We start from the raw sequence: 25,998 nt of genomic DNA, 5'->3' as shown, positions 1-25,998 counted from the left end.
TTAAATAGCTCGAACAGCATTACCATCTGCCTTGTCGTGCTCCCTCTTTTATGGTCACAAATTAGGCCAAATCTTTTTCTAATGGGTAAAAATGACATCCATTCTGAGGACTTGGCAAGCAACAAAGACCCAAGAAAAACTCAAGTGGGTGATCATGACCTGATTCAGTCAGCTGAAAGGATATTACATATGATTTGTCTCCAATCTGCTCTATCTAGGCGAAAGGATATTGTCCATGACTGGTCTCTAATCTCCTCTATGCAGGTGAAAGGATAGGGGACTAGTCTCCAATCTCCTCTATCCAGGTGAAATATGCGACTGGTCTCCAATCTCCTCTATTTAGGTGAAAGAATACACGACTGGTCTCCAATCTCCTCTATTCGGGTGAAAGGATCTTGTCCATGACTGGTCTCCAACCTCCTCTCTTCAGGTGAAAGGATACAGGACTAGTCCCCAATCTCCTCTATCCAGGGCAAAGGCTATTGTCCATGACTGGTCTCCAGTCTCCTCTTGCTAGAGCTTCAGTCTGCTACTATTAGAACAGAAGTGACCGATTGTGGAAGCCTGCAAACAGCCGAGGACTAAATTTTTAGTTGCCGTGGCTAAAGATAACACCAAAATCTGTGTAGTTTGGGCTTGAAGCCATCTCACTTTAATTTTTTGCCACCGTGTCCCTTGCTTTAGTTTTATTATTAAAACAGAAACAGGTCTAATTGAAGCAGAACTTTAATTAGCTTTACTTTAATTAGACCTGCATATAGCCCATCTAAATATCCATTAAGAAATCATTAAAATGCTTTTTTTTTTTTAAAGCAGCCAATATGATTACCCCAATTATATCTTTGGGTCATCTTCCCATAATCCCCTTAAAAGCAAAAAAGCAGATTCAGGGGCTTATCGGGCTTTACTGACTTACAAAATCCTGACAGTCCAATATGTTCTCTGGTACTGGTAGCAGGAGGAGGAAATCTTTAAAAGTGGCTTACAGAGAGAGAGAGCTGAAGACCAGAATCAGGGGCAAGACAAAGGAACTGCAAAAAAAAAAAAAAAAATACACACACACACACACACACACACACACAAAATGGTGCAAACGCCTAGTGCATTGCCACCATACAACTTTATTGAATACTAAAAAAAACTACATACTCACAAACATAAGTAACAGGCTTACCACATAGTGACTCCAGCCGTAGGTAATGTAATCTAGCCATGCAGCACACAGCTGGAAGTCTAACATGTTTCAGGGGACATACCACCTTCTTCAGAGCTAAACTAACCACAAGCAATGCTACAGCTTAAAATAGTCTCACATGAAAAAGACCCTCCTTCCTCAAAGAGCATGTGGGTAGAGCGGAAAGAAAAAAACCAAGGAAAAGTGCGCCCTCCCGCCCTGAGTGTAAACAGCCACTGCACAGGATCCACAGCCTATATAAAATAAACTGAAAGTTATATAGCTATTATCTATATGTAGATATGACTGAGGTTAATCATCATGAACTGTCTGTACAATGATTGGTTCAAACTCATGCTGTCCAAGTGCGAGCTGCTGCAACACGCTCAGCCCTGTGGACCGCAGTACCTCAAGTGCTTCAGAACAGGGGCAGAGTTCCCGTGGAGACTTTGGTAGAGTGATTCTTTGGGTACATCAGCTGCTCGTCTTAAATGGTAACACAACTAGGCAATTACACCCTCTTGTGTGTGTGTGTGTTTTTGCAGTTGCTTGAAGATTGGGCATTATGTTTGAACACCATTAGGAGTAACTCAACTGAGTGTTTTTGAGACTGATGACATGACAAAGGAAGATGAAAATCGGTTTGTAATGGATAATGGTGCCACCCTCCTAAATATTCAGTATGGCAGAGGAGGGTTTTTTTTTTTTTTTTTTTTTTTACACGAGTGGCTAAAGAGAACTACTATTTTAGCAAATAAAATCAGTTCACTTAAAGTAGACGTAAAGATAGTGCTGGAGCATTATAAGGCCAGATTCACGCTTATGCAGGTTGCAGTTTGTATATTACAGGTGCATTTTATGTTTTTCAATACATGTTTTTCATCCATTGAAGTCTATGGAACCAAAAACCCGAAAAAAAAAAAAAGTCACTGTCCCTTTCCATAAAATGCACACATGTGAACTACGTCCAAAGGGAAACCATGTTGAATGGACTGTAGTGTGTTTCTGCAAAGCTGAAACACGCTAAAAAATGCATAGGTGTGAATCAGGCCTTAAAGTTTTTAAAAACAGAAAGGGAAAAAAAAAGCAAAAACCACAGAGGCATGGCTTCCATTGATTCCCATGTGCACGCTTTGTGCCAGAAGAAAGTTTAAAAGCTGCAGGGCTGGGTAGGTGGGTGGTGCGAGCTGCACGCCTTGTATGCAGGAACAAAGAACTACTGGCAGGATCACCAGATATTTAGAAGCACCAAAAAATAAAAAAAATAAAAAATATTAGATATAGCGAGAATATTTTTTTCCCTTTTTCTGTGCTTTTTTTTTTCAACTGTACATAGTTTGACTAGTGTTCCATTTTAACAAAAAAAACTCATATCCAACCCTATAATCTAAATACATAATGAAAGACTTCCACTAATACACTAGAATCACCAGACATGCATCTATATGGATCTATAAAGATCCCAGAATTTATTCTTCTTACTGAGAATCCCAGATGATTGAATATGTGCCGATAATGGAACCAGCACAGCACAACAGCAGATGGACCAGGAGAAAAGTGAAGGATTCACCAACGCCTCTTTAAACGACTAGAGCCAACAGGCTGGTTGCCAACAATTGCATGATAAATGTCTTAAGGAGGCGTTATAAAGGAATAAAGCTTTAATTTCAGAATGCACAGTAGACCACAGGAACAAATCAACTATCGCCTTATATGCACATTATCTGCAAATGCTGAACACAATACAAGAGGATTTCCAGATATGGATCTTTATACGTACTGTAGTTACACTGGTCCAACGCAGATCAATGTAACCATGTATACACCATTCCTGGCTGATGCCTCTGGAGCTGGAAATCACAGAAGTAGGCACTGCTACTCCAGTGCTTCCAGGTCTCATGCCAAGCGGCTGCCCTGCTGCTTTCTGGAACTACATTTCCCATGATGCTCATGCACTCTGCAGTGTAGTTGAGCATCATGGGAAATGTAGTTACCAAACATCTGGGGTGCTAAGGTTCACCATCACTGTTCTAGGGTATTGGCCAGGTATAGGAATATACCTAGACTGGTTCAATCTGGACAATGTAATTATGCATAAAATATCCATACCTGGAATACATCTTTAAGTTGCAGTTTGTTGAGGGTTACTGCACATCATTGCTTTTTGTATCATTAAAGTGTTACTGCATATGCATGCTGATTTTACTGTTTTGGGTGTAGCAAGTCATGCTGGCTATACTCACTGTGGAACCTAAGGGGTTAATCCTCTGCATTGTGTGAAAAGGTTGTTTGATCCTCTCTTCTCTGATCCTCCCCTTCTCCCACTGTCCCCAATCCATCTCCTGATAGCAGAGAGCCTTTGGAGTCACTCTGCACATGCTCATTTTGTGTGTATTACTAGAGTTTTTTTTTTTTTTGGAGTGCATGTGATCAGCACAGGGACAATAAGCACTGTCCAGACAGAGTAAGGGGTCCTGCAACCTCATAGGATAGTCAGAAAACAATGAAAAAACGCCTCCCAGCAGGTTTAACCAAACACTGATAGAAGTCATAAGACTGCTATATACTGCTTATGTGAAAAAGTATTAAGCAGTTTATAGTTACTAAATTAATTGCATTTCTATGTTCTGTGTACTGTGAGAGACCAGATATAATGAATGCAGGCTCCTGGGTTTAGTAACACTTTAAAATGTGATTACATGATAGGATACTAGCTATTGTGAGCCAATCATACATAAAATCTTATTCTATTAAAAAATTGCCACTATTCCAAGCAACACATTATGGGTTATTTACTAAAGACAAATCCACGTTGCACTGCAAGTGCACTTGGAAGTAAAGTCGCTGTAGATCCGAGGGGGACATGCAAGGAAAATAAAAAAACAGCATTTTAGCTTACACATGATTGGATGATAAAATCAGCAGAGCTTCCCCTCGTTTCAGATCTACCCTTTAGATTTAGAGCGACTGCACTTCCAAGTGCACCTTCAGTGCAAAGTGGATTTGTCTTTCGTAAATAACCCCCATAGTGTCACTTTGAGAGAACTGTCAATGTGTATAGTAAATCCCCTGGTCTGTTCCAGATGCTAAAAGACCAGCTATTGAGGAGTGCTGCAGGGTTGGGGACATCTCTGGTGTAATCATCTATAATGCACCTTCATCAAGGTTATCCTAAAAGCTCTGGTTCTAAACTGATTTTTTTCCGTCCTCCTTACTGTAAGCTCCCTGGGGCTTTCTGGAACATCTCAATGACAAGCCACAATCACCTTGCAGCTATTCTTCCCAAGTACTGCAACATGAGGAACTGCAGAAGACAACATGATCGACACCAGTAATAATTCAGTGGACCAAATCTTACAGTAAGCATTCCTAAAAGAACAGGCATGTATATCTGATGGGCCTAAAATGCCCCTGTTGCCAGACCATTTATTTTAACAAAAGTGTTCCTATAATCTCTCTTGTGTAGACTCAAAGTTGCTGCTAGGTGCGACATCTTGACTGTGATGTCAGCAGACTCAGAGCTGTCACTCAAGTGACACTAAAGCCCCTTTCACTCAAGTAGCATTTTCAGGCAGAAAGATGCGTGATATTTTGCCACAATTCTGTACAGGTCAAAAAGGTCACCAATGTAAAATGCAGCAAAAACGCAAAAAATCTGCCCAAAAAAAAAAAAAAATCTAGAACTTGTTTGAGCTTCAGGCGTTTTGGAGCTTCTGGTGTGAACCATCTCCATAGAGAATAGATTTTTTTCCCCCTAAAGGGTTTTGTAGCTTCGGGCTTCCAGCTACAAAACACTCAGGTGTGAATGGGGCCTAACAGTGAACTTAAAGAGGAACTTCAGTCTGCTCACATAATTCGTAATACAAACAGCTTTGCCATTCTGAAGTTTCTGTCCAACCACTTAGCATATTTTATATATACTGAGTTTCTGTACTTGCCAAATATGCTGCAGAGATCTCCCTCCACTGAGTCTGGCTGCAATCATTTTAACTGTGGGCATGATGTCATAAGCCTAGGCTTTTTTCCCCAGACAACAGGAAGTGGGCTGTATGAGGCATTTAGTGGCAGAAAAAAAAAAAAAAGGTTTCACTATCCAATGTTAAAACAACAAAGGCAGAAGATTTAAAGCGGTATTCTGGCCATAATTTTTTTTTACAATCGCAACATTATTATAATATATATGCAGTAACAGATATCAATAGTTCCCGATCTGTTCAGTAATTAATTCAGAAACGTACAGAATATGTTGTCACCAATCTTGTGGCCGTTTCCATCTTAGCTATGGGCATGTGATGCCCAGTTAATTTCTCTTCCTGGTTTTCCTGAGAGAGGTGTATGCTGGCATCTTGTGCAGTTAAAGGTCCCTCACAGTACCGTTACCGTATATGCCGGTGTATAAGACGACCGGGCATATAAGACGACCCCCTAATCTTACTGCTGTTTAAGCATTTTTTTTATTGTACTTACCGTATAAGACGACCCCCTTCCAATGCTACCAAAGCTTGATATTACGTCCTTCTTGCTGGAGCAGGAGCTGGCGCCATATCCTCCTTCCTGCTTTTGCTGGATCCAATCACGGCGAGCGATGTATTCTATTAATGAATACAAAGCCTGCTTGGATTGGCAGAGGCTGTATCATCAGCCCGCGCCTCTCTGACTCTCAAAGCCAATCCGAGCAGGCTACAGAGTAGCCTGCTCGGATTGGCAGAGGTTGTTACTCCATTCCGAGCAGGCTCTGTATTCATTTGAATACATCGCTCGCTGGGATTGGCTCAGCGGTATATACTGTATGTAGCCGATGCTACATACAGTATTACCGAACCCTCAGCAGGCATCGGAGGGGCTGATCCGGCGTATAAGACGACCCCCGATTTTCGGCCAGTTTTTTTAAGTGTAAAAGGTCGTCTTATACGCCGGAAAATACGGTAGTTTGTATAGTTGCCAATTCCACACAGACTCTTGGGAAATGATGACACTCATTTCCCAGGAGGCCAGGCGAGTAAGGAAGAGAAGTAGGACCACCGCGGAATAGGAAGTAGGCAGATTAGGAAGTCTGCCTAGTAACAGGGCCTTTCAGGCAAGTAAAACATTAACAAAATGACTTATTACATTAAAAAGAAGCTAATAAAATGAAATTTTTAGGGTGGACCTCCTCTTTAATAGATGAAAACATAAGTGTTACAAAACCCAGAACCTGCCTTCACAATATCCAGTCTTGCACAAAACATGGAAATGCAATTATATTACTAAATATAAACTGCTGAATTCTCATCAGAGAGAGATATAGCAGTCTTGTGATTTCTATCAGTTCCTGGTGAAGCTTGTATCAGGAGTTTAATACCGCACTGAGCTGTCTTATGTGGCTGAAGGGCTCCGGACGCTCTGTCTGGACAGTGTTGGGTAGCCCTATGCTGATCACATGTACACTCCCAAGAGAAAAAAAAAAAAAAAAACACAAAAAACAACTCTCTAACAATACAGACCAAACTGAGCATGTGCACCCAGACTCCAAAATGCGCCATTTTATCCGGACTTGCCCAGGGGGAGGATCTGTGTATACCCCTTAGGTTCCACAGAGAGTATAACAAGCATGCCTTACTGCATATACAGACAGATTTTACTGTTGTGGGTTTAGCAACACTTTAAATGTGGCCCCTCTGACTTCAAAGGGTTGCACATAATGTTCAATATATGTAATGCTTGAGGACTGTCAAACTGCAGACCTAATAGAGGGAATGAGGGTCAGAGTGTGGACAAGATACATTATTGGCTGGAAACATGCTGCAGAAGAAGATAATGGGAATATATTACATGAGGCTAATCAAGATCAATGCCATTACCTCAATCACTGTTCCCACTCCAGACTGCTGAGGTCCAAGGGCTGCGCATAATATACCAAAGGGCAGCAAGTTGGGCACCAGGGCTCTACAATATTCCCCTTCCCTGCTCTCCTGGTAGTTACATAAAAGGTTATGTAGGGAGGTGGAGGAGGAGAGCTCAGTACTCCCAGAGAAGGAGAGGGCTACAATGTGCAAAAAGGGAACAGGCTGTGCTAAGGAATTGACACTTCGTGGAGAAGTCACATTTTCTAGCAAAATAAAAAAAAAAAAAAAAATAAAAAGTAATTATAAAATATTTGATTTTTCTGTGCTTTTACATGCAAATTTTAAGCTAGTAATAAGGACCCTTTAATATATACTCGACTGATGTGGTAATATTTTAAAACTGAAAAATAAATAAAGAAGATATTGTTATGCGAGTATTCACAGATTTCCATGCCTGCCCTGTTTTCATTGCCCTGTCTGTATCCACTGACCATATATTACCTATAGTCACTGTATATTTGATTTGATACTTTGTCATTGTTTCAATAGAGAACACAGCCTGTTCTAAACCACCCCCTGAAGAAGGAATTAAATATCAAAGTATATATATTCTGAATGTCGAGTTCTTTGGTGTACAGCAACACTGTTTTGACCTCTAAACTGTAAGATCATATGGTCTAGAATTCAGCTGTGTTTTTTTTAGAACTTCCATATGATGTTTTTTGGTGTTTTTAAGCTATTCTATGTGACATTTATGTAATTTTTTAGTGTACATCTAATTTTGTACTTAATTTGTACTTTACTATACTTTTTTTTTTTCAATCCTGTATCTGTTATTTTTACTTGCCCACAAAATACCTAAGGGCACCCTCTTCTTTCTCTGCCAATGGATGCAGCAGCGGGACTCGCACGGGTGCCCCCATGGAAAGCACATTTTCACGGGGGCACACGATGAAGAGGAGGGGCAGGTAACTATAAGCTGGTTTGTTGTTTTTTTTAAATCGAACATCTACAACCACTTTAAGATGGCCACAAATTGTTCACATTTCGGCTGGTTCAGCAGGAACCGGCTGAGATTTGATCCATGTACGGGTAGGGCAATTGTACCCATCGATTGATCAATCAACTTGGGTACAACCAGCCTGTCGGATTGTGCATGCCATTATTGCTTGCAGCTATTCTATCCCTGTGTTCTCCCGATGGGGACGACATTAACTCTGTAGATTGGGGGGATTGTGAGATTCCCTTTCCTGCAATTCGTGGTTGCAAGAAACAAAAATAACTCCATGTACGGCCTGCCTCTGCAGCACTTAGTCCATCTTCACATTGACATATTTCTCTAGTCACATAAAACCATAAGGCTCTCTTACCTGGGGTTGCTTTTCAGTGTGTTCACTAAAAACTCATGGAGGTCTATACCGGTGGAATCGGTGTATTCCTGGCTGGAATCTGTGTGAAAACCAAACACAATAAGGAAACCGGCTCTACTAAAACATTTTTTTTTATTTTTATATGCATTAAGCGAAGAGCAGCGCAACACTTTTTTCCAACCAGTATACCTTTGGAAATCGGGAAAGAATTTATTCATTAGAATAATCTAGCACCTATGTTATAACTTGTATAACTAGAATAGGTGCTAGGTTTAGGGATCCAAGGTTTTTTATTTTTTTATTTTCATTTATTTATATAGGTACTTTTATCTGATTTTGTAATAAAGTTGACAAAAAAAAAAAAACTAGGGAGAAAACCCAAAATAAAGTCTGGAGCTATTTTTTTTGCACATGGCACACTGCAGTACAAAAAGAAAAAATTTAATAATAATAATTTACATGGACGAGTCACGAGTGTGCAGAGCTGAAGCATTTAAGTTAAGGAGATCAAGGGTCCCTCAGTTCTTATCAAAAGTTTTTTTTATTTTATTTTGCTGAACTCTGTCTTCACTAGGAAGATTCACCCAATTTGTCACAGCGAATATTAGATTATAATAAAAATATTATAATATAAACACACACAATTTTATATATATATATATATATATATATATATATATATATATATATATATATATATATATATATATATATATATATATATATATATATATATATATTTTTTTTTATTTTTTTTTCTTCTGAGTATAGATCTACATACACTAATTTGTCAAAAGTATTGGCACGCCTTCCTTTACACAGTTTAATGGCATCTTAACCCGTAGGGCTCAATATTAAGTTGGCCCACCCTTTGCAGTTATAACAGCTTCAAATCTTCTGGGAAGGCTGTCCACAAGGTTTAGGAGTGTGTCTATGGGAATGTTTGACCATTCTTCTAGAAGCGCATTTGTGAGGTCAGGCACCGAAGTTGGATGAGAAGGACTGGCTCGCAATCTAATTCATATCAAAGGTGTTTTATCGGGTTGAGGTCAGGCAGGTCAGGCCAGACCAGTGAGGTTCCTCCACCCCAAAACTTGCTCTTTCATGTCTTTATGGACCTTGTTTCGTGAACTGGTCCAAATCATATGGTGGTGGGGGGGGCGGAATTTTGGCGTGGGATTGTTTTTTTCAGGGATTAGGCTTGGCCTCTTAGTTCCAGTGAAGGGAAAGCTTAAGGCATCAGCATACCAAGACATTTTAGACAATTTCATGCTTCCAACTTTGCGAGAACAGTTTGGGGATGACCACTTGCTGTTCTAACATGACTGCACACCAGTGCACAAAGCAAGGTCCATAAAGACATGGATAAACACGTTTGGGGTGGAGGAATGGGACTAGCCTGCAGAGTTCCCGACCTCAACCCGATAGAACACCTTTGGGGTGAATTAGAGCAGAGACTACAAGCCAGGCTCTCATCCAACATCAGTGCCTGACCTCACAAATGTGCTTCTGGAAGAATGATCAAACATTCCCATAGACACACACCTAAACCTTGTGGAAAGCCTTCCAAGAAGAGTTGAAGCGGTTATAGCTGCAACATCTTCAACAGTTGAACCTTACGGACTAATGCCCTGTACACATGGTCGGACGACAAAATCAGTTGTATTTTTTTCCGACGGATTTTGGGCCAAACTTGTTTTGCATACACACAGTCGCACAAAGTTGGCAGAAAATCCGATCGTTCTGAACGCGGTGACGTAGAACACATACGACAGGACTGTAAACGGGCCAGTAGCCAATAGCTTTCGTCTCGTAATTTATTCTGAGCATGCATGGCCCTTTGTCGGAATTGTCTACACACGATCGGAATTTAAACGATTGGATTTTATCGTCGGAAAATTTTAGATCCAGCGCTCAAACTTTGTGTCGGAAATTCAGATGGAAAAAGTCCAATGGAGCGCCCACACGATCGGATTTTTTCAACACGATCCAATCGCACATTTTTCGTCGGAAAGTCCGACCTTGTGTTCAGGGCATTAGACTGGGATGCCATTAAAGCACATGTGCGTGTACAGGCAGGTGTCCCAATACTTTTGTAAATATAGTGCATGTTTGAATCCACTTACTGTTAACGGATTACCGCGGCTGGAAATGTATTCCAAGTATGGAGCAATTTCACATAGTTTTATGCATCGGAGATCACTGCTTTTATTTGGATTGCAGAGACAAAACTGGGGATCTAGTTTGTGCCCTTGCAGTAAACAGTCTTTTACATTGTACTTCCTATGCTGGTTATCAGTTAACCAGCTTCTCATTTTTGTGCTTTATAGTAAACGTTTACAGTATGGCAGAGGGACAGATTCACTAAATAGGAAAAAGGAAAGGAACAAAAAGGAAAAAAAAAAGTTCACGGTGTAAAGAAACATGTTATGGTAATCACAGTCTCATTACAAACGTATCTCAATATCGAAAAGTAGGGAGGTCACTGCTTATGTTCAGCGAGCGGAGATAAATCGCCCCATTCTGAATAATGCGGTTCCATAAATATTTATACAAAAGATGACAGAGGAGGTTCATAGGATATTTTTATTGATGTAACGAGTGAGGGGATTACAGGGCAAAATCACAAACCTCGCGAAAGCATTTTACGCGCAGACTTTTCATTTCCTTTCTCAGTTTCATCTTTCAAAGGTTTTTCTTCTTTTCCTGGCGATGGTGCGGGCTGGACTGGTATCAATTCCTAAAGATGAAAGGCAGATCTTAAACAAGAACAGAAGCCACCTGCTTCTTACAAACTTTCTTGGAAGCAGCCAAGGACCTTTAATGAACATCCTACCTTATAGCACTGTATGGCCAGCTAAATATCCTCCCATCCAAATATCCATACAGGGCTTTCCTGGAGGGTTCTGCAATGCCAAGTCCAATATTAGATCCGGCCAAGGACCTTCAGTGAACCTTCTCCCTGACAGCACTGTATGACCAGCTACATATTCTGCCCACCATAAAAACCACAGTGTCCTTCCCTGAAGAGTTCTGTATTGCCAGGTCCATTGCCATGACCGTAAACCGATTCTAGCAATCCTTTCAGACACTTTAAATGACCAAAAGTCAAAACCCTTTTATTAGCTGGAAAAAAACTCTCCCCCATGTGCCTCTGATTCAGTTCCCGATCACACTTGAGACTTGTCATAAGATTTAACAGCTCTAAATAGCATGACAAGTCGCACCCCCATTGTTGGCAACAGAAAGGTTCAATGTAGCAGCGACTTTGAAAAGGGTTCCTGCTAGAGCTGCACAATTAAAGTGGTTGTAAACCCCTTACAACCACTTTAAGCCTAGATTAAGGCTTACCTGTAGGTGCAAAAAATATCTCCCAAACCTAAAAGGTTTAGGAGATATTTGCAAGAATGGCGGCACCGATGTCTACAGCACATGCACCATAGACATCAGGCGCAGGCGCACTGAGCGTGCAGTTTCTAACGGCGATCATGCCGTTAGTTGCGGCACCAGCGTGCATGCATGGGAGTGACATCGCGGCTCCGGCCAGTCACAGCGCCAGAGTTGCGATACCCGGAAGGCACTCCGAGATAGATGGAGGCGACGGAGGTGGTAACCGAGGATCACTGTGGGGGCTTCAATCTCAGGTAAGTAATTTATAATGAGCTAGTATGCTATGCATACTAGCTCATTATGCCTTTGCCTTGCAGCGTGTCTTTAAGAGGCTTTACTTCCTCTTTAAATTGCCAAGAATCGTTATTGTGATCGTAAATAAAGTGTTTCACAATCCTTTCTATGCAAAGAATTCTCTCTGCTCTTTTGAAGCCACAGCCCTAAAAAGAAAGGAAGAGAAAAACTGGGCAGTCTGCCAAGAATCAAAACATTCTTTATCAGTTGAACTTAAGTATAAACATTGTAACAATTTGTCAATGGAATAGACTGTGTAAGTGCCGGTTCACCCACTGTGACGGCTTGTCAGGCGACTAAGCCGCCTGACAAGTCGCGTCCTGTTCTGTACAATGGAACCGTTCTAATTGGAACGACACAAGTCGCTCAGTCTTCAAAAAAGGTTCCTGTACGACTTTGGGGGTGACTTGCATTTACTTGTATAGAGAAGTCGTTTTGAAAATGGCCGCAGCTGTCGTGTCCAGGTAGCCTGAGACAGTCGCGCTGCAAGTCGCGCTGCCTCAGTGTGAACCGACACCAAGTGAAAAAAGTTTAACCATTTAAAGTGGTGTTCCACCCAAAAAAATAAATCATGAATGTGCCTAAAAAAAACAAAAAAAAAAAAAATTAAATAAAAACACACACTTGAAAAAAAATTTTTTTACTCGCCTCTAAATGGCTGTTGCTAGGAGGGTCCCTCATAGTCTGCCTCCTTCAGTGCCTGGGATTTGAAATCGTGCTGAAGTAACGTGATTTTTAAGCCGCACCAGTGTGAACCAGGGCTTAGATTTAACGTATTTATCGATGTATAAAACACGCACCCCAATTTTAAATCTTAGATTTAAAAAAAAAAAAAAAAAAAAAAAAAAAAAAAAAAAAAAACTTTGAAGCAAAACTAGGGTCACAGCTCATCAATGCACCCTGGTCAGTGCCCATTTGCAGCCATTAAATTGACCAACAATGCAGCCTGTTCAATGCCCATCAACTTTACCATCATTGCAGCCTCGCCAGTGTTGGATTATCCCTGCTGTCTCAGAGGGAAAAGGAGGAGAAAGCATCACTATTACACAAAGCCACGATCTCCTGTGTACCCGGCTCTCCGTCACTCACACAGTCACGCCTCCTGGCCCTGCTCATATGATAGACAGAACAGTGGCCCAATGCAGGGCCAGGAGGTGTGGCTGTGAGTGACTGAGCACCAGTTACACAGGAGGAGATCGCAGCTCTGTGTAATTTAGCGGAGCTGGCTCCTCTTCCCTCAGGGATCGGTGTATAACACGCACCCACGATTTTCCCCTGATTTTAAGGGTGAAAAAAATTGGATGTTCTACGCTGATAAACACGGTACTTTGTTACTATGGCCTTGATTTCCACGATTTCCCAATGATTGCTATTCTTTCAATGGGAGTGTCCCTATGATTAGTAAGGGCTCTCTCATTGGACAGGGAGAAGGTAGGTGATAGAGCTTGTTCTGGATCTCTGGGATGCAAGGCTCCATCCACATTAGCACATCTCCAAAGTCGCACGATTTCCAGCCCAACTTTGGAGTACGACTTTTGGTGCAACTTCACATTCTCTAGACAAAATTTGCATCAAAAGTTGCACCTTTTCAAAGTCGCAACGATTTGTTCAGGTGTCATTGAAAAGAATGGGCTGCGACTTGTCATGCAACTTTGATGTCCAAAGTTGAACAACAAGTTGCACATGTGCGAATGGAGCCTAAAGTTCCTATCATCAGAGAGAAACAAAATCAGAGGCACGCAACAGTTTACAAGTCAGTAAACGTGATATCGGGTATCCCACTAGAACTGTTCAGCGACAATAGTTTAGATTTCAAACTGTAAAACTTTGCAGTGTCATCTGGAAGGCCTGGTTCACACTAGTGCAAATTCAAATGCTACCGAGTTGAACAGAATAGTATGACAAGGAAAATCACATTGTTTTCAATGGTGTCCGTTCATAGCAATGCGATTCAGCATGGAGCAATTTTAGAAAAGGTTCCTGTGCTACTTCGCTGTCATTGAATATACAAGCCTTATCCAAGTAGCACTACATAATAGCACTGAACGTCAGATCAAAATCATTCCGGAGGAAAAAAAAAAAAAAAAAAAACATGGAAACTGCTATAGTTATATTTAACCAGTTTTGGTGAGTTTTTCCAGATCTCTATTTGGAAAACAAAAAAAATAAAAAAAAAAATAAAAATCACAGGTGTATCTCACAATAATCAATCTTCACACATAACCTGGCGTTTAAAGAAAAAAAAAAAAACCCCTGGTAAAAAAAAGTTTGGAGAAAAAGTAAAATGACCCAAGCTGAAAAACATCTACTCGCACCTTCAATCACTTTCATTATATAGGAATCACACACACCCCAAAAGTATTGGGACGTCTGCATTTTTTTTCCTCTACATCTATATACACACACACACACACACACACACACACACACACACACACACACACACGAAAACCAGTGCACAAATGTCCATTATTGCTTCTTTGTATGTGATGTACAAAAGATAAACACATATTGGCACTGCTTGACATTGACTGACTACATAAATAGCCAATGTCATCCACTAAGCTCGCGGTTCTATTGTTTGAAATCAGCGGCTGTTCAGTTGTTGGTTTGTGGAGGACAACAATTACTTAGCCCGTGTCAAGGTTTACTTAAGTAAACAAACACGATTAACAGTATCTAATAAACTGGCTGGCTAACAAAGATGCAAAATTAATTCATGCCTCAGCTATTCTACTGCCAGAATTCAATACACCTCCACAGCAAAAAAAAGAAAAGAAGATAAAAAAAAAAAAAAAAAACAATGTACAATACATTCTTAATTAAAGCCAAAAAACAAAAAACAAAAGTGAACATTATATTGCAGAGTACCAATTCTTAGATGTGAAGACTGCATTAGTTTTAATTTTTAGGCCTTCCTTTATATTAGACCGTTTTTCAACGGAACAAGCTGTTCTACAGATGTATTAGTTAAAAGGTTGAGACAAACCATTTAGTACTGACAGGGATGCTTACAGTGATCAGCATTTTATCCAAAATCTTTATCCCAAGGAAAAAATAAAAAATAAAAATAAAAAAAACAGTTGCTATAACAGATTAAACATGATTAGCTGCAGTTTGGATTCATTTGGTCAGTTTATTTAAATCTGCCAGTGCAGCCAACACTCCCCTCCATCCAAGGCTGACAGGTGCCTCCTCTGTGCTTCTTTATCCATAGTGGAGGGGGGGGGGGGGCGTGCTCCAATATAGGAGTGTTACTGGGCAGATCTACAGGTGATAGCAGAAGGGGAAAAAAAGCCTAAAAAGAAAACCAAACTATCACCCCATATGATTGATAAGCTGCAATAGATTACATTTTTGGTTTTGGGTTTAATGACCATGGTCAGGTATCTAGGCCAAATATATGTAGAATAGCTTTCCTCAAACATTTTACCCCAAAGAAACTTGTTTAATAATTTTCAGGTCTCAGAGAAACCATGCTAAAAAGGAGTTCACCAGGGATCAGTAGATATAACATCCCTTCCCTTGGTCATTGGGAAGAATGACCCTTACATTGGTGGTCAGTGGGAAGAATGCCCCTTACATTGGTGGTCAGTGGGAAGAATGCCCCTTACATTGGTGGTCAGTGGGAAGAATGCCCCTTACATTGGTGGTCAGTGGGAAGAACACCCCCACTTACAGACTGCTAAAATGATCATAGGCCAGAAACAAACATGCTCATAAAAATGTTATGCTTTGGCTAGAACAGGGAATTCCTAAAACCCATGTCAGGTTTTTCACAATCGGTGTCCCATTTGGGAAAAATAACCTGCATTTCCTGTTAGGTTTTCAATCAGTGTTATTTATCCTATATCCTTTATCCTATATAATATTTTAATAGGATGGTTTAAAGAACAGTATTAAATACTTCTATGTGGTATTAATTGCAGTTATTGGTATTTTTTATCGTGAGCTTTGTATTGTGTCTTGTTGAATGTAATTGTATCTTTGTCATTTCCCTTTGGGACTAATAAAATAATCATAATCTGAAAAAAATAAAAATAAAATAAAAACGACGCGTCTTGGAGGCCAGAAAGATATTGGCTCCATTTAGTGTAAACCAATGCGTCAATTTGGTCTGGTGCTACTTTCCATTGGTGCACATTTCATTCTGGTAACCTGCTGGGTATCTGGGTTAACGCAGAGTCCCCTTCCCAGGCTTCTGCTGTGGGTGCAGGCTGGGCAAGACTGTTCTTACTCTATACAAGTTCTAAAAGACAAAAGAATTGTCCCAAACGCCACACACCATGCAAAGCCACAATAGCAGCCACAGCCAGGTCAGTCTAGGCCTAGAAGGAGATGGCTAGGGCTGCCATTACTTAGGCTTAGCATGGCGAGTGGCATTCGGGACACTCCTTTAGTCTTATAACCTGCCCTGTACCCACAAGACAGTGGCCTTGTCTGTTGTGAGCAGCCTAAACCTGAGCCAGTGAGCTCTCTGAATGTTGTTGCCTTTCACAACTTTGCAGGAGCCAACATAAAAGTTCCAGCATCTCTTGGATGCTTTTCTTCATTGAAGACCATAAAAATCTGGCAGAGGTTTGAGGACTTCCCTACTCTAACCAAATCAAAAAGAAAAAAAAGTTTTTGCTTCAAATACACTTTAAAGAAAAAAAAAATACACACACACAAACCCCATAATTAATTGGCCTTTGTGATTTTAGATGGTTGAAACTACTTGTGTGTGAAGCTCGCCATCATATTCACTCACAAGAAAAAACGCATCTTTCCTAGACCCCTCATATTACCGCCCATGTAAAGTACTCCACAACAACCAATCTCTTCCTTCACGTCAGCCCATTTTAAAATGAACAAAAAAGTTAAAAAGAACATAACGGGACAAAATTACGCGTAATGGTACAGATTAAGATAGTGTGTACCAAATACAATATTGCGCTGGAAAAGGGGTCAACGCACCACCATAAAAACAGGGCTCCCCCCCAATACTTTAAAGCCAAGAAAGGAAAGACATTAACTGGTCTGGAAACTATGCTGACATCTTAAAAGCACATTTAACCTAAAAGCAGTCATTATGCTTGTGGAAGTTCTTAATGCATACATATTCTATATTACTTTACACTTAGATTGGCATGACTATTTGTGCAAGTCTGCAGTAAGCCTTTGATTAGTGCTAAGGAAGTGGTAATGAGTAATCAGAGGGAACTGCTTTATTGACAAGGAGAAAGGGAATCTTACAATCCATTTCTTAGAGTGATTTGTTCATTTTTTTATTTTTATTTTTTAAAGCTGAACAAACATTCAACTCCAAGAAACACTTCTTACACTATGGCTATATAAATAAAAAATATATATATATATAATATATATATATATATATATATATATATATATATATATATATATATATATATATATATATATATATATAATACAAAAAGGTGCTGGACAGGACACTTTTAGGATTAAGGTTAAATTATTTCCAACTCCGTTGGTTTCACCGTTTGAGTAAATCCTCAGATTTCTATAGGGGAACATCCCAAGACTGGGAAATGTTTGGGAGGTAGTCAAACCAGGGGTCTCCCAACATTTCAATGTGAGGGCCACATCATCAAAAAAAAAAAACCCTTTAGCGTCCCCCATTACATTACGGTCCCCATCATAATTCCCCTCCTATATTGGGGTTGCCATCAGAGTCACCCTTTACATCAGGGTCCCCATCAATGTCCTGCACATCAGAGTGCCTTGGTGCATTGGGGGGGGGGGGGGGGCTGAAGACTTTATCATATGCAGCCCCTGTTGCATTAATCTTCACATGTTCATAATTTGGCAGTGACCCTAGCTGCAGCTGGTCAAATAAAATCTTGTAACGGCCAGGAGTGGCCCATAGTTTGCAGACCCATGCTGTATGTATACGTCACTGTGCAGGCACAGCCAGCTGTGAAGAGGATTTCAGCCAAAGAATGTAAACATTGGAGATGGCAGTTATTGATCTAATTGGGGGTTGGGTAGAGTACCTTAGGTCAGGAGGGCTAGAAAGGGTGGATAAGAATAAATTCAATAAAGATACACCAAGGCCTGCCATACACAGAGCAAATTTCTCTTCTGTCACCACAGGTTTCAGAAAATAAATTTGCTCGATTCCCCCCATGAACACAGGCAGTGTTAATGCGGGAATCCCTCCTGCCAAGCCGTTGTCTTCTCGCGGCGGAGAAGCCATCCTTGCAGGTAGAAGACCACAATTATTGTTAGTGGCTATAGCAGCCGCCATCGATAACGGCAGGTAAAAACCGGCATGCTGGATGTACCCAAGTTGATGGATCAATCAACTTAGTACTCATTCAGCATGCCCATACATGGTTTGAATCTCGGCCAGTTCCTGCTGAACCGGTAGAGATTTGAACCATGTATGGCATGCCTTATGCTTCAAGGCAAATATCACAGTCCTGCAGATAAAAATTAATGCAGGATCGCTAAGGGCTTGTTTACACCACAGGGTTGATTTACCAAAAAAGGAGAGTTGAAAATCTGGTGCAGCTCTGCATAGATATCAGCTTCCTGTTTTTTTTGTCAAAGCTTAATTGAAAAAAGCGCAAGTTAGTAGCCAAGTGGCTACCATGCACAGCTGCATCAGATTATGCACTCTCCAGTGTCTGTTAATCAACCCCTATGGTCTCTTTAGCTGCGTTTTTCTGAAAACTGGACATTTGTTGCGAAAAGGTATCATTGGGTGGTAGTGTGCAGAAAAATCAGTCCAAAAGACATGGAGTTACCAGGAGGAGAGCGGACAAACACAAACCTCATTGGCTCCCTCATTGTTCATTTAGCAAGATTTTTCTCATCTCTCAAGACAAATCCTGAAACATTTTGGTGAGCAATACCATAGGCTGGATTCACACCTATGCATTTTTAGTGCATTTTGCAAATTTGCACTACAGAACGTGTTCCATAGGAAACAATGTTAAAATGGACTGCAGTGCAAATGGCACTAAAAAATGCCTAGGTGTGAATCCAGCCCTATAGTTGGTGACTGACCACAGAACAGGCAGTTGAGCACATCAATGATGGTGGGAGGTAGGGATGGTACTATCATTTGACTTTCAGTGGATGGAAATGGGATGTGATTTTTTTCAGTGGCACCTGGGTTTTACAAAAAGGAAAAAAAACTTGCAAGTAAAGCATCAGGTTTTTTTTTTTTTTTTTTTTTTTTTTTTAGTTATCAGTTATTTCGTTAACAGGAAAGGCTAAACGAAATAAGAGCACTGCGACCCTGGCTCTACGCGTTTTTTGTTTGTTTTGTTTTTAGGTTAATTTCATAATGACTCCTAAAGGACAGTTGAGAAGCCCATAAAAACTGGTTAGGATTAAACGTTTGAAGGTGAAAATGATTAGCGCGACATGGAAAGGGAAGCCTGCGATAGTCTAGGCCAGGGATGGTGAACCTTGGCACCCCAGATGTTTTAGAACTACATTTCCCATGATGCTCACCTACACTTGAGAGAGAATGAGCATCATGGGAAATGTAGTTCAAAACATCTGGGGTGCCAAGGCTCGCCATCACTGGTCTAGGCTGAAGCACAGCTTTACTTGGCTATGGCTGGCAACTTGACTTGTTGACCTTTGTGAAGTGTTGGCAGGTATCAAAAACCCCACTGCCTAATGAACAGCCAAATCCTATTACTAACAAGGAGAAGATAAATGATGCAGGCAGCACGCCACATACATCTTCTATACGGTTAGTATCAGCACTGGGGCTGCCATGTTGGTGACCAACCTGTGTTGCAGCTACATAGGCAATACTTAAGTTGCTTATGCCTCCTACCTCGTTCATGGGTACAGGCGATGCTTACTACTGGTTTTACCCTAAGCAATATTAAAAACAGAAGTGCCTCTTTACTGTGCAACAATTAGGAACACTAAACCACACATGCTTATTACCTGTATGTCCAGCGGGCTGTCAGCTGTGGAGGGAGGAGGAGACTCTTCACAAACCGCCAGGCTTCGAACTAGCTTCAACTTTGAACTCGACTAAAGAAAGTCAATTTACAACAGAACTGGAGGTCAGGAGCAGTGAAGCTTCAGGCTACAGAGCAAACTGCATTCAACTTGACAAAAGTCCAGAAGCGTTGCAACTGCATAACAAAAATAGCACAGGCAACAAATAGAAAACCAAAAAAAAAAAACACAAACTAAAAAAAACTCCATACACTAAAAAGTAGAATGATTACTGCAGGCAACAAACAAGGTAAATAATAATAAAATAAAAAAACGGTGCATTAATGCCGAAACTGCACACAAAAACCATATAGCACGCCAGTATAAAGACAGCTACTATACCTTCGACCTTTTTCCTGTCTGCCCCAAAGGCTGCACTGGTCGCTAAAAAGAGTGGGCACAATGACAATTCTTATTAACAGTACAAAACCTTGACAATAGAAGTTTTCAAACAAAAGGCACACGCAAATATAAAAATGTTTATCTCGTCACCATACGTAAAACACATACATTTACTGAATTACTGAAGCAGTTAAAAAATTATTATAATACAGAATTTATATAGCGCCAACAGTTTGCGCAGAGGATTTTCCATAACTATTACATATCTCCAAAATTAACAAAAATTAATCACTTTTTGTTAATATTAAACGTAGTCTTTAACTCCATTGTTGGTCGTGTTTAATACTTCTGCAAGACTTTTGTCACAGTGACAAAGCAACAAGAAAAAGGGACAGTAAACAAATGCTGCAAGCATTGCTATAAAGAATGGAGATGCTTTTGGGCACAACCCCCCCCCCCCGACTTTCATGGTTGCAGCGGGACTAAATTGTGGCATATAATCAAACTGAAAATCAGCATCCATTAGGTCCTTAATTGGCCTAACGAGTCAATATATCCTCAGATATCCATGTTAAAGACACCAGCCGCAGCAGATTTCCATCAACAAAAGATCTTTTGCATTAAACCGCTTTCAGCCAAGATTCATTAATCAGCTAATGTGTCCATTACTTTTATCATTCCCTTTAGTCCTTTGTTTTCATTTATTAGATCTCCTGCATATACTTATCAATACTTTGTTCGAACTGGCCAATTAAAAATAACCAATTTACTGGCTAAACATCCTTTCACACGATCCGGGTTCATCATAGATCCGAACTTTAATAAACTAAAATTATTATATCTAATATATGCTACTCCCGCTCTTCTGTTTCTGGAACATTATATTTCTTTTACACGTAAACGAATTTCCCATTTTTCCTGGGAGAGGTAAACGTTTTTTTATATAAAATTTCTATATTGGAAAAAAAAAAAAAATTGATTTTTAGTACACGAGTAAAATTATAAAATAGGAGTATATTGCTAAAGCCGTATAAAAGGTAATAAAAGGTGAAGAATGTTGATTTAAAGGAGAAGCCCATTTTATACTGTAGGTTTTGACAAATATTAGTACGAGAAGTAATTCATTAAAATTGGTAACCTTACGTTTTAAAATATGGACATTTCATTGAGGGTGGAACGTCTGTTTGTAGAAGCTGACTTTTAAAAGTCAAAGTAGCAGTGAGCAATGTTATTTGATTATTTAGACTTAGGCTGGCCATACACGGTGCAAATTTCTTTCCTGCAATGGGTTGCAGGAAATTTGCATGATTCCCCCATCAAAACAGACAGTGCTGACAGGGGAATCAGCAATTTTCTTCTGGGCTGTGAAGCCGTCCCCATAAAGTGATGATCACCAGTGTCTATAGCAGCCACTAGTGATAATAGCAAGAGAATCCCACAGGCTGGTTGTACCCAAGATGAGCGATCAACTTGGTACATTCAGTAAAGATTTCAATAAAGATCCAATAAAGATTTGAACGGCCGATATTCAAACAGTATATGGCCAGCCTTAGTATTATAAGGTTGGTTGGAAAAAAAAAAAAAAAAAAAAAAAAAAAGGAGGAGATTAGAGGGAATGATGTGTGGAGGGGTAAAAGTTGGAGAGGTAACAAACGTTGAAAAAAATGGGGGGGCTGTCTCAGGGGTCTAGTCCCTCATTTGTGAGATAGTTTAATGCAGGCTTTCTCAACCTTTTAACCCTAGAGGAACCCCAAAAATAATTTTCAGGTCTCAAAGAACCCTTACTAAAACCAACTCATCAGGGGTCAATAGGAACAATGCCCTCTTATACTGGTGGTTAATAGGAAGAATGTTCCCCTTAAAGCGGTGCTCAGAATGCCACCCTTAAAAGACAGCTAAAGACATTTGGTGTCATGCTGCTGGCTTTGCTAAGTGATGGCGAACCTTGAACTCTGTAGGCATCATCAAAAAGGTGATTCATCAGCCACAGCTCAAGGAACCCCTAACAACCTCTGGAGGAACCCCAGGGTTCCACGGAAGCCTGGTTGAGAATGGCTGGTATAATGCGCAAGTGCAAAGTTAATACGTTTAATATAGATATCAATGTATTCTGGATGGATGGCCAAAAGGTCCTAATTTTTTTCACGTTGGACCATGAGATTAGGTCATTGTGCTACAAGCTTCTCTATGAGAAGAAAATCATTTACACGGAAGCACAGATCTATCTGTGTGGGTGTCTTAGTCTGTTTCCATTTCAGGACCACCAGACTTCAGACTGCAATGAGGATGTGAAGTTTTTTTTTCCAAAATGGAGATGTTTTTGGGTGAAAGCCCTAGCATAAATGTGCAGAAATCTTATAGTCAGGGGTTTGATTCCCTGACCAACCATGAATGATCTTTAACCAACACCTATTTCAGCGTGCATCACACCAGTAGAAGGTCTATAAAAGAAAAAAAAAGAAAATATTCAATTATCTACCCACCCCTTACTTAAAAAAGGTCAAACAAAATGCAAAAACAAAACTATTTTGAATGTATAAAAAACAAAACAAACAAACAAAAAAACAAAAAAAAAAAAACAAAGCCAGCTTCTTCTCTTTTCCAGTTGGCACCTTCTGTTTTTCTCCTCTCTATGTTGGATAATGATTTTATTTTTTTGACTGTTTTGCTGCATTATTCGTTCAATGAAGCGAGAATCACCAGCAAGTGATAAATGTCTGTGCTCATCGGGACAGTTTTCTCAAAATTTATACCAATTCTGCAGGCTTGATGTGTCAATTCTGAAACCGCCACCGGGGGGGGGGGGGGGGTAGGACACTTCTCTATTGCATTGAGAAATGAATAGGCTGTCATATTGTGAGGTTTTCTAAAAGGTTACAGAACGTGCTCGCCTGTGGAGCTGCTTACAGTAGCAGTATGCATAGACTGACGAGTCAGTATTTCTCAGGCGGTTTTGCTATAAAAATGTCCCAAGAGTCAAACAAAATACAGTACAAGCAACAGAAGCACGGACTCTGCAAAAAGGATAATTCTAAAACGAATCCTGCTCGTATTCAGGCTTGTGCATTGGACACAAACCAGGTTTCTCATAGCCTGCACCACACAGGGTGTCAACGCTGACCGCTGCCACTACGGAGAGTATCGAAAACAAAATGAAAAAGTGTAATAAAGTCATCTCTCTGCAGATTGGCTCCAGGGGTGTCTTGGTGCATGAACTGACTGAAGGGGGAAAAATAAAATAAAAAAAGTGACAGCAGAAAAGGACAAGGCTTCATAATTCCCCTGCAAATCCACCATTGATTGGATGTATTCCCGATGAATTCACACAATCCCTGGTGTCTTATAGAATGCCCTGATCTGAATATTACATAAATCCAGGTCTCGGTTTCAAAGCATGACCTTTGAGTGGCTCGATAATACTTGGAACACCTGCACAAAAAAACGACAATGTGCTACAAAGCCCGGATTATCAACTGCTCTGCAGATAAAACATAGGCATCCAGAGAGCAGGGATTTGGCTAGAAACTCGTGTGCGTGCGTTTTTCACAGCATACATTGTACGCGTTTATTGTAAAATGTAAGCGGAAAGTAACTTTTGCCACACCTTTGACTTTCTACCTGCTTGCAGATTTGAAGTTTTGGGAAAATGGCAAATTTACGCTACTGGGATTCAGAAGTTAAATCTGTAAGAGGTTTGCTTAAAAAAAAAAAATAATTTGTTATCTCATCAATGTTAAATCGTTTTAGCGTTCTACATGCGGTCATTACTTCGGGTGTTGGGTAAGTTTGTGCGTTACCCTGATCTTCATGTCCAAACATATCACTTGTATTGTTCTCTACCATTATGATTGTTATTGACTTTATAGATAGTTTTGCTCTCTAAAATACTCCAGAGAAAGCAGATATTACCTTGAAACATGTCGAGAAGATATGTATAAACTTTATGTGATACACCATAAGTATCACCTTTTTGATATCACTATGCAATTATCCATTAAATTTAGAGCATGTTTAGTATCTTTGAGTTGGCAAAATACTGTGCATGTTTTACCAATTTGTTGTAATAAAATACATTTTAGACTATTCCCATGTCGTTATCCATGCAAGTACCATTAAAGTCCATACAGGCTCTAAACAAAGAGTTTCCATATAAACATTAAAGCCCCTTTTACACTTGTGTGACTTTTCCAGCGACTTGGGACTGAGTACCGTTTGTATCTGTGCGACTTCAAAGTAGTTCCTGCACTACTGTGGTCCAACTTTGATGTGACTTGAGGTCCTTAGACCTCCAGATTACACTTCATATCGCAGTCAAAGTCAGGCGACTTCCAGGTTGAACAAGTGTGAAAAAGACTAAACCCAGGACCCTGCATTCACTATATCTGATATCCCACTGTACACAGAACTTAGAAATGCAATTATTTTAGTAAATATAAACTGCTCAATACCTTTTCTCTTTAGCAGTATATAGCAGTCTTGTGACTATCAGTGTCCGGTTAAAGCTTGCAGAAGGAGCTTTCATTTTCCTCCTACTGTCTTATGACCCTTGACACTCTGTCTGGACAGTGCTGATTGGCCTAGTGCTGATCACATGTACCCTCCCAAGAAAAAAATAATCTCTAGCAATGCGCACCAAACTGAGCATGTGCAGAGCGCCCCAAAGCTCTGTACTATCAAGAGAGGATCAGAAAAAAATCAAAAACAGCTTTTTTACAAAATGCGCAGGATTACCACTTAGGTAATGCTTTACATGCTTTACTACATACTGTGTGCTGGTGATAACTATTGTCACAACTGTACACAGTTAAAAACTGCAATACTACAAACAGATTCAACCTTGAACTTCAAAAATGACACAGTGACAGTTTGAATCTGAATGGTTTCTTATCCCACTAGGCGCGCCCAATGGACAATTTAAAAAAAAAATAAAAAAAATAAAATAAAAGTTTTAAGGGCTATTGATCGGGCCTTTACAGCCTGCATCTTTTTGTTAGACCCCTTTCACACTAAAGCAACCGTTGTTTTTGTGGCACTTTTTGGGTGCTAGCGGGGCTAATTTCTAAGGGCATCATAATGTTTAAAATTATATATATATAATTAAGTACAGTTATGCGGTGCTTTAAAAATCGCTTTTAATGCGCTTTGGAAGCCCTGCCCATTCATTTCAATGGACAGGAGCTGCCCCAAAGATGCTGCTTGCAGAACTTCTCAACGTCGTGCAAGTGTGAAAGCACTCATTGCACAGAAAGAGAGGCAGTTTTCAGGCGCTTGTTAGAAGCTATTAGCTGTAAAACGCCTGAAAATTGCCTCAGTGTGAAAGTATTCTTATGGTTCTTATGCAGTATACCTGCGTGGGTGAATGTTCTACATTTTTCTTTGCAATAAAAATGATTGTATCGGAATGGTTTCTACTGGGAAATACAAACTGCCCTCATTGCAGGTCTTTCCAACTATGATATCCTGTCTACCCAAGCCCCCACCTCCAATTACAGACAACCAGTGAACCTAAAATATAAAAATGGTCCAATTAAGATTTCGGAATAAAAGGAAATCTCTTTATTAGTGGAGGGGGAACAGTTTGAGTCCTACCTACCATATACACAAGGTGGGA

At 40.1% G+C, this 25,998-nt stretch overlaps 1 protein-coding gene across 13 annotated transcripts in view; it reads right to left on the bottom strand.

Moving 5' to 3' along the window:
- The window catches only part of R3HDM1 (R3H domain containing 1), a 231,167-nt gene that overhangs the window by 78,350 nt on the left and 126,819 nt on the right, over window positions 1-25,998 (bottom strand). For 11 of the 13 annotated variants that reach the window (XM_077447822.1, XM_077447814.1, XM_077447818.1 and 8 more), the window contains exons 4-7: window positions 20,388-20,429; window positions 19,989-20,078; window positions 11,001-11,109; window positions 8,370-8,448 (exon numbers count right to left, since the gene is read on the bottom strand). In XM_077447822.1, coding sequence (XP_077303948.1) covers window positions 8,370-8,448; window positions 11,001-11,109; window positions 19,989-20,078; window positions 20,388-20,429 — 320 coding nt within the window. The remainder of the gene's footprint in view (window positions 1-8,369; window positions 8,449-11,000; window positions 11,110-19,988; window positions 20,079-20,387; window positions 20,430-25,998) is intronic. The other 2 variants (XM_077447820.1, XM_077447821.1) reach the window with 1 other exon arrangement.

The sequence above is a fragment of the Lithobates pipiens genome, unplaced genomic scaffold (genome assembly GCF_037356315.1).
Source record: "Lithobates pipiens isolate NorthernLeopardFrog02 unplaced genomic scaffold, aLitPip1_a1.2 Scaffold_22, whole genome shotgun sequence".
Lineage (NCBI taxonomy): Eukaryota > Metazoa > Chordata > Amphibia > Anura > Ranidae > Lithobates > Lithobates pipiens.
The sequence above is the reverse complement of the archived record's forward strand: the minus strand, read 5'-3'. Positions and strand labels throughout refer to the sequence as shown.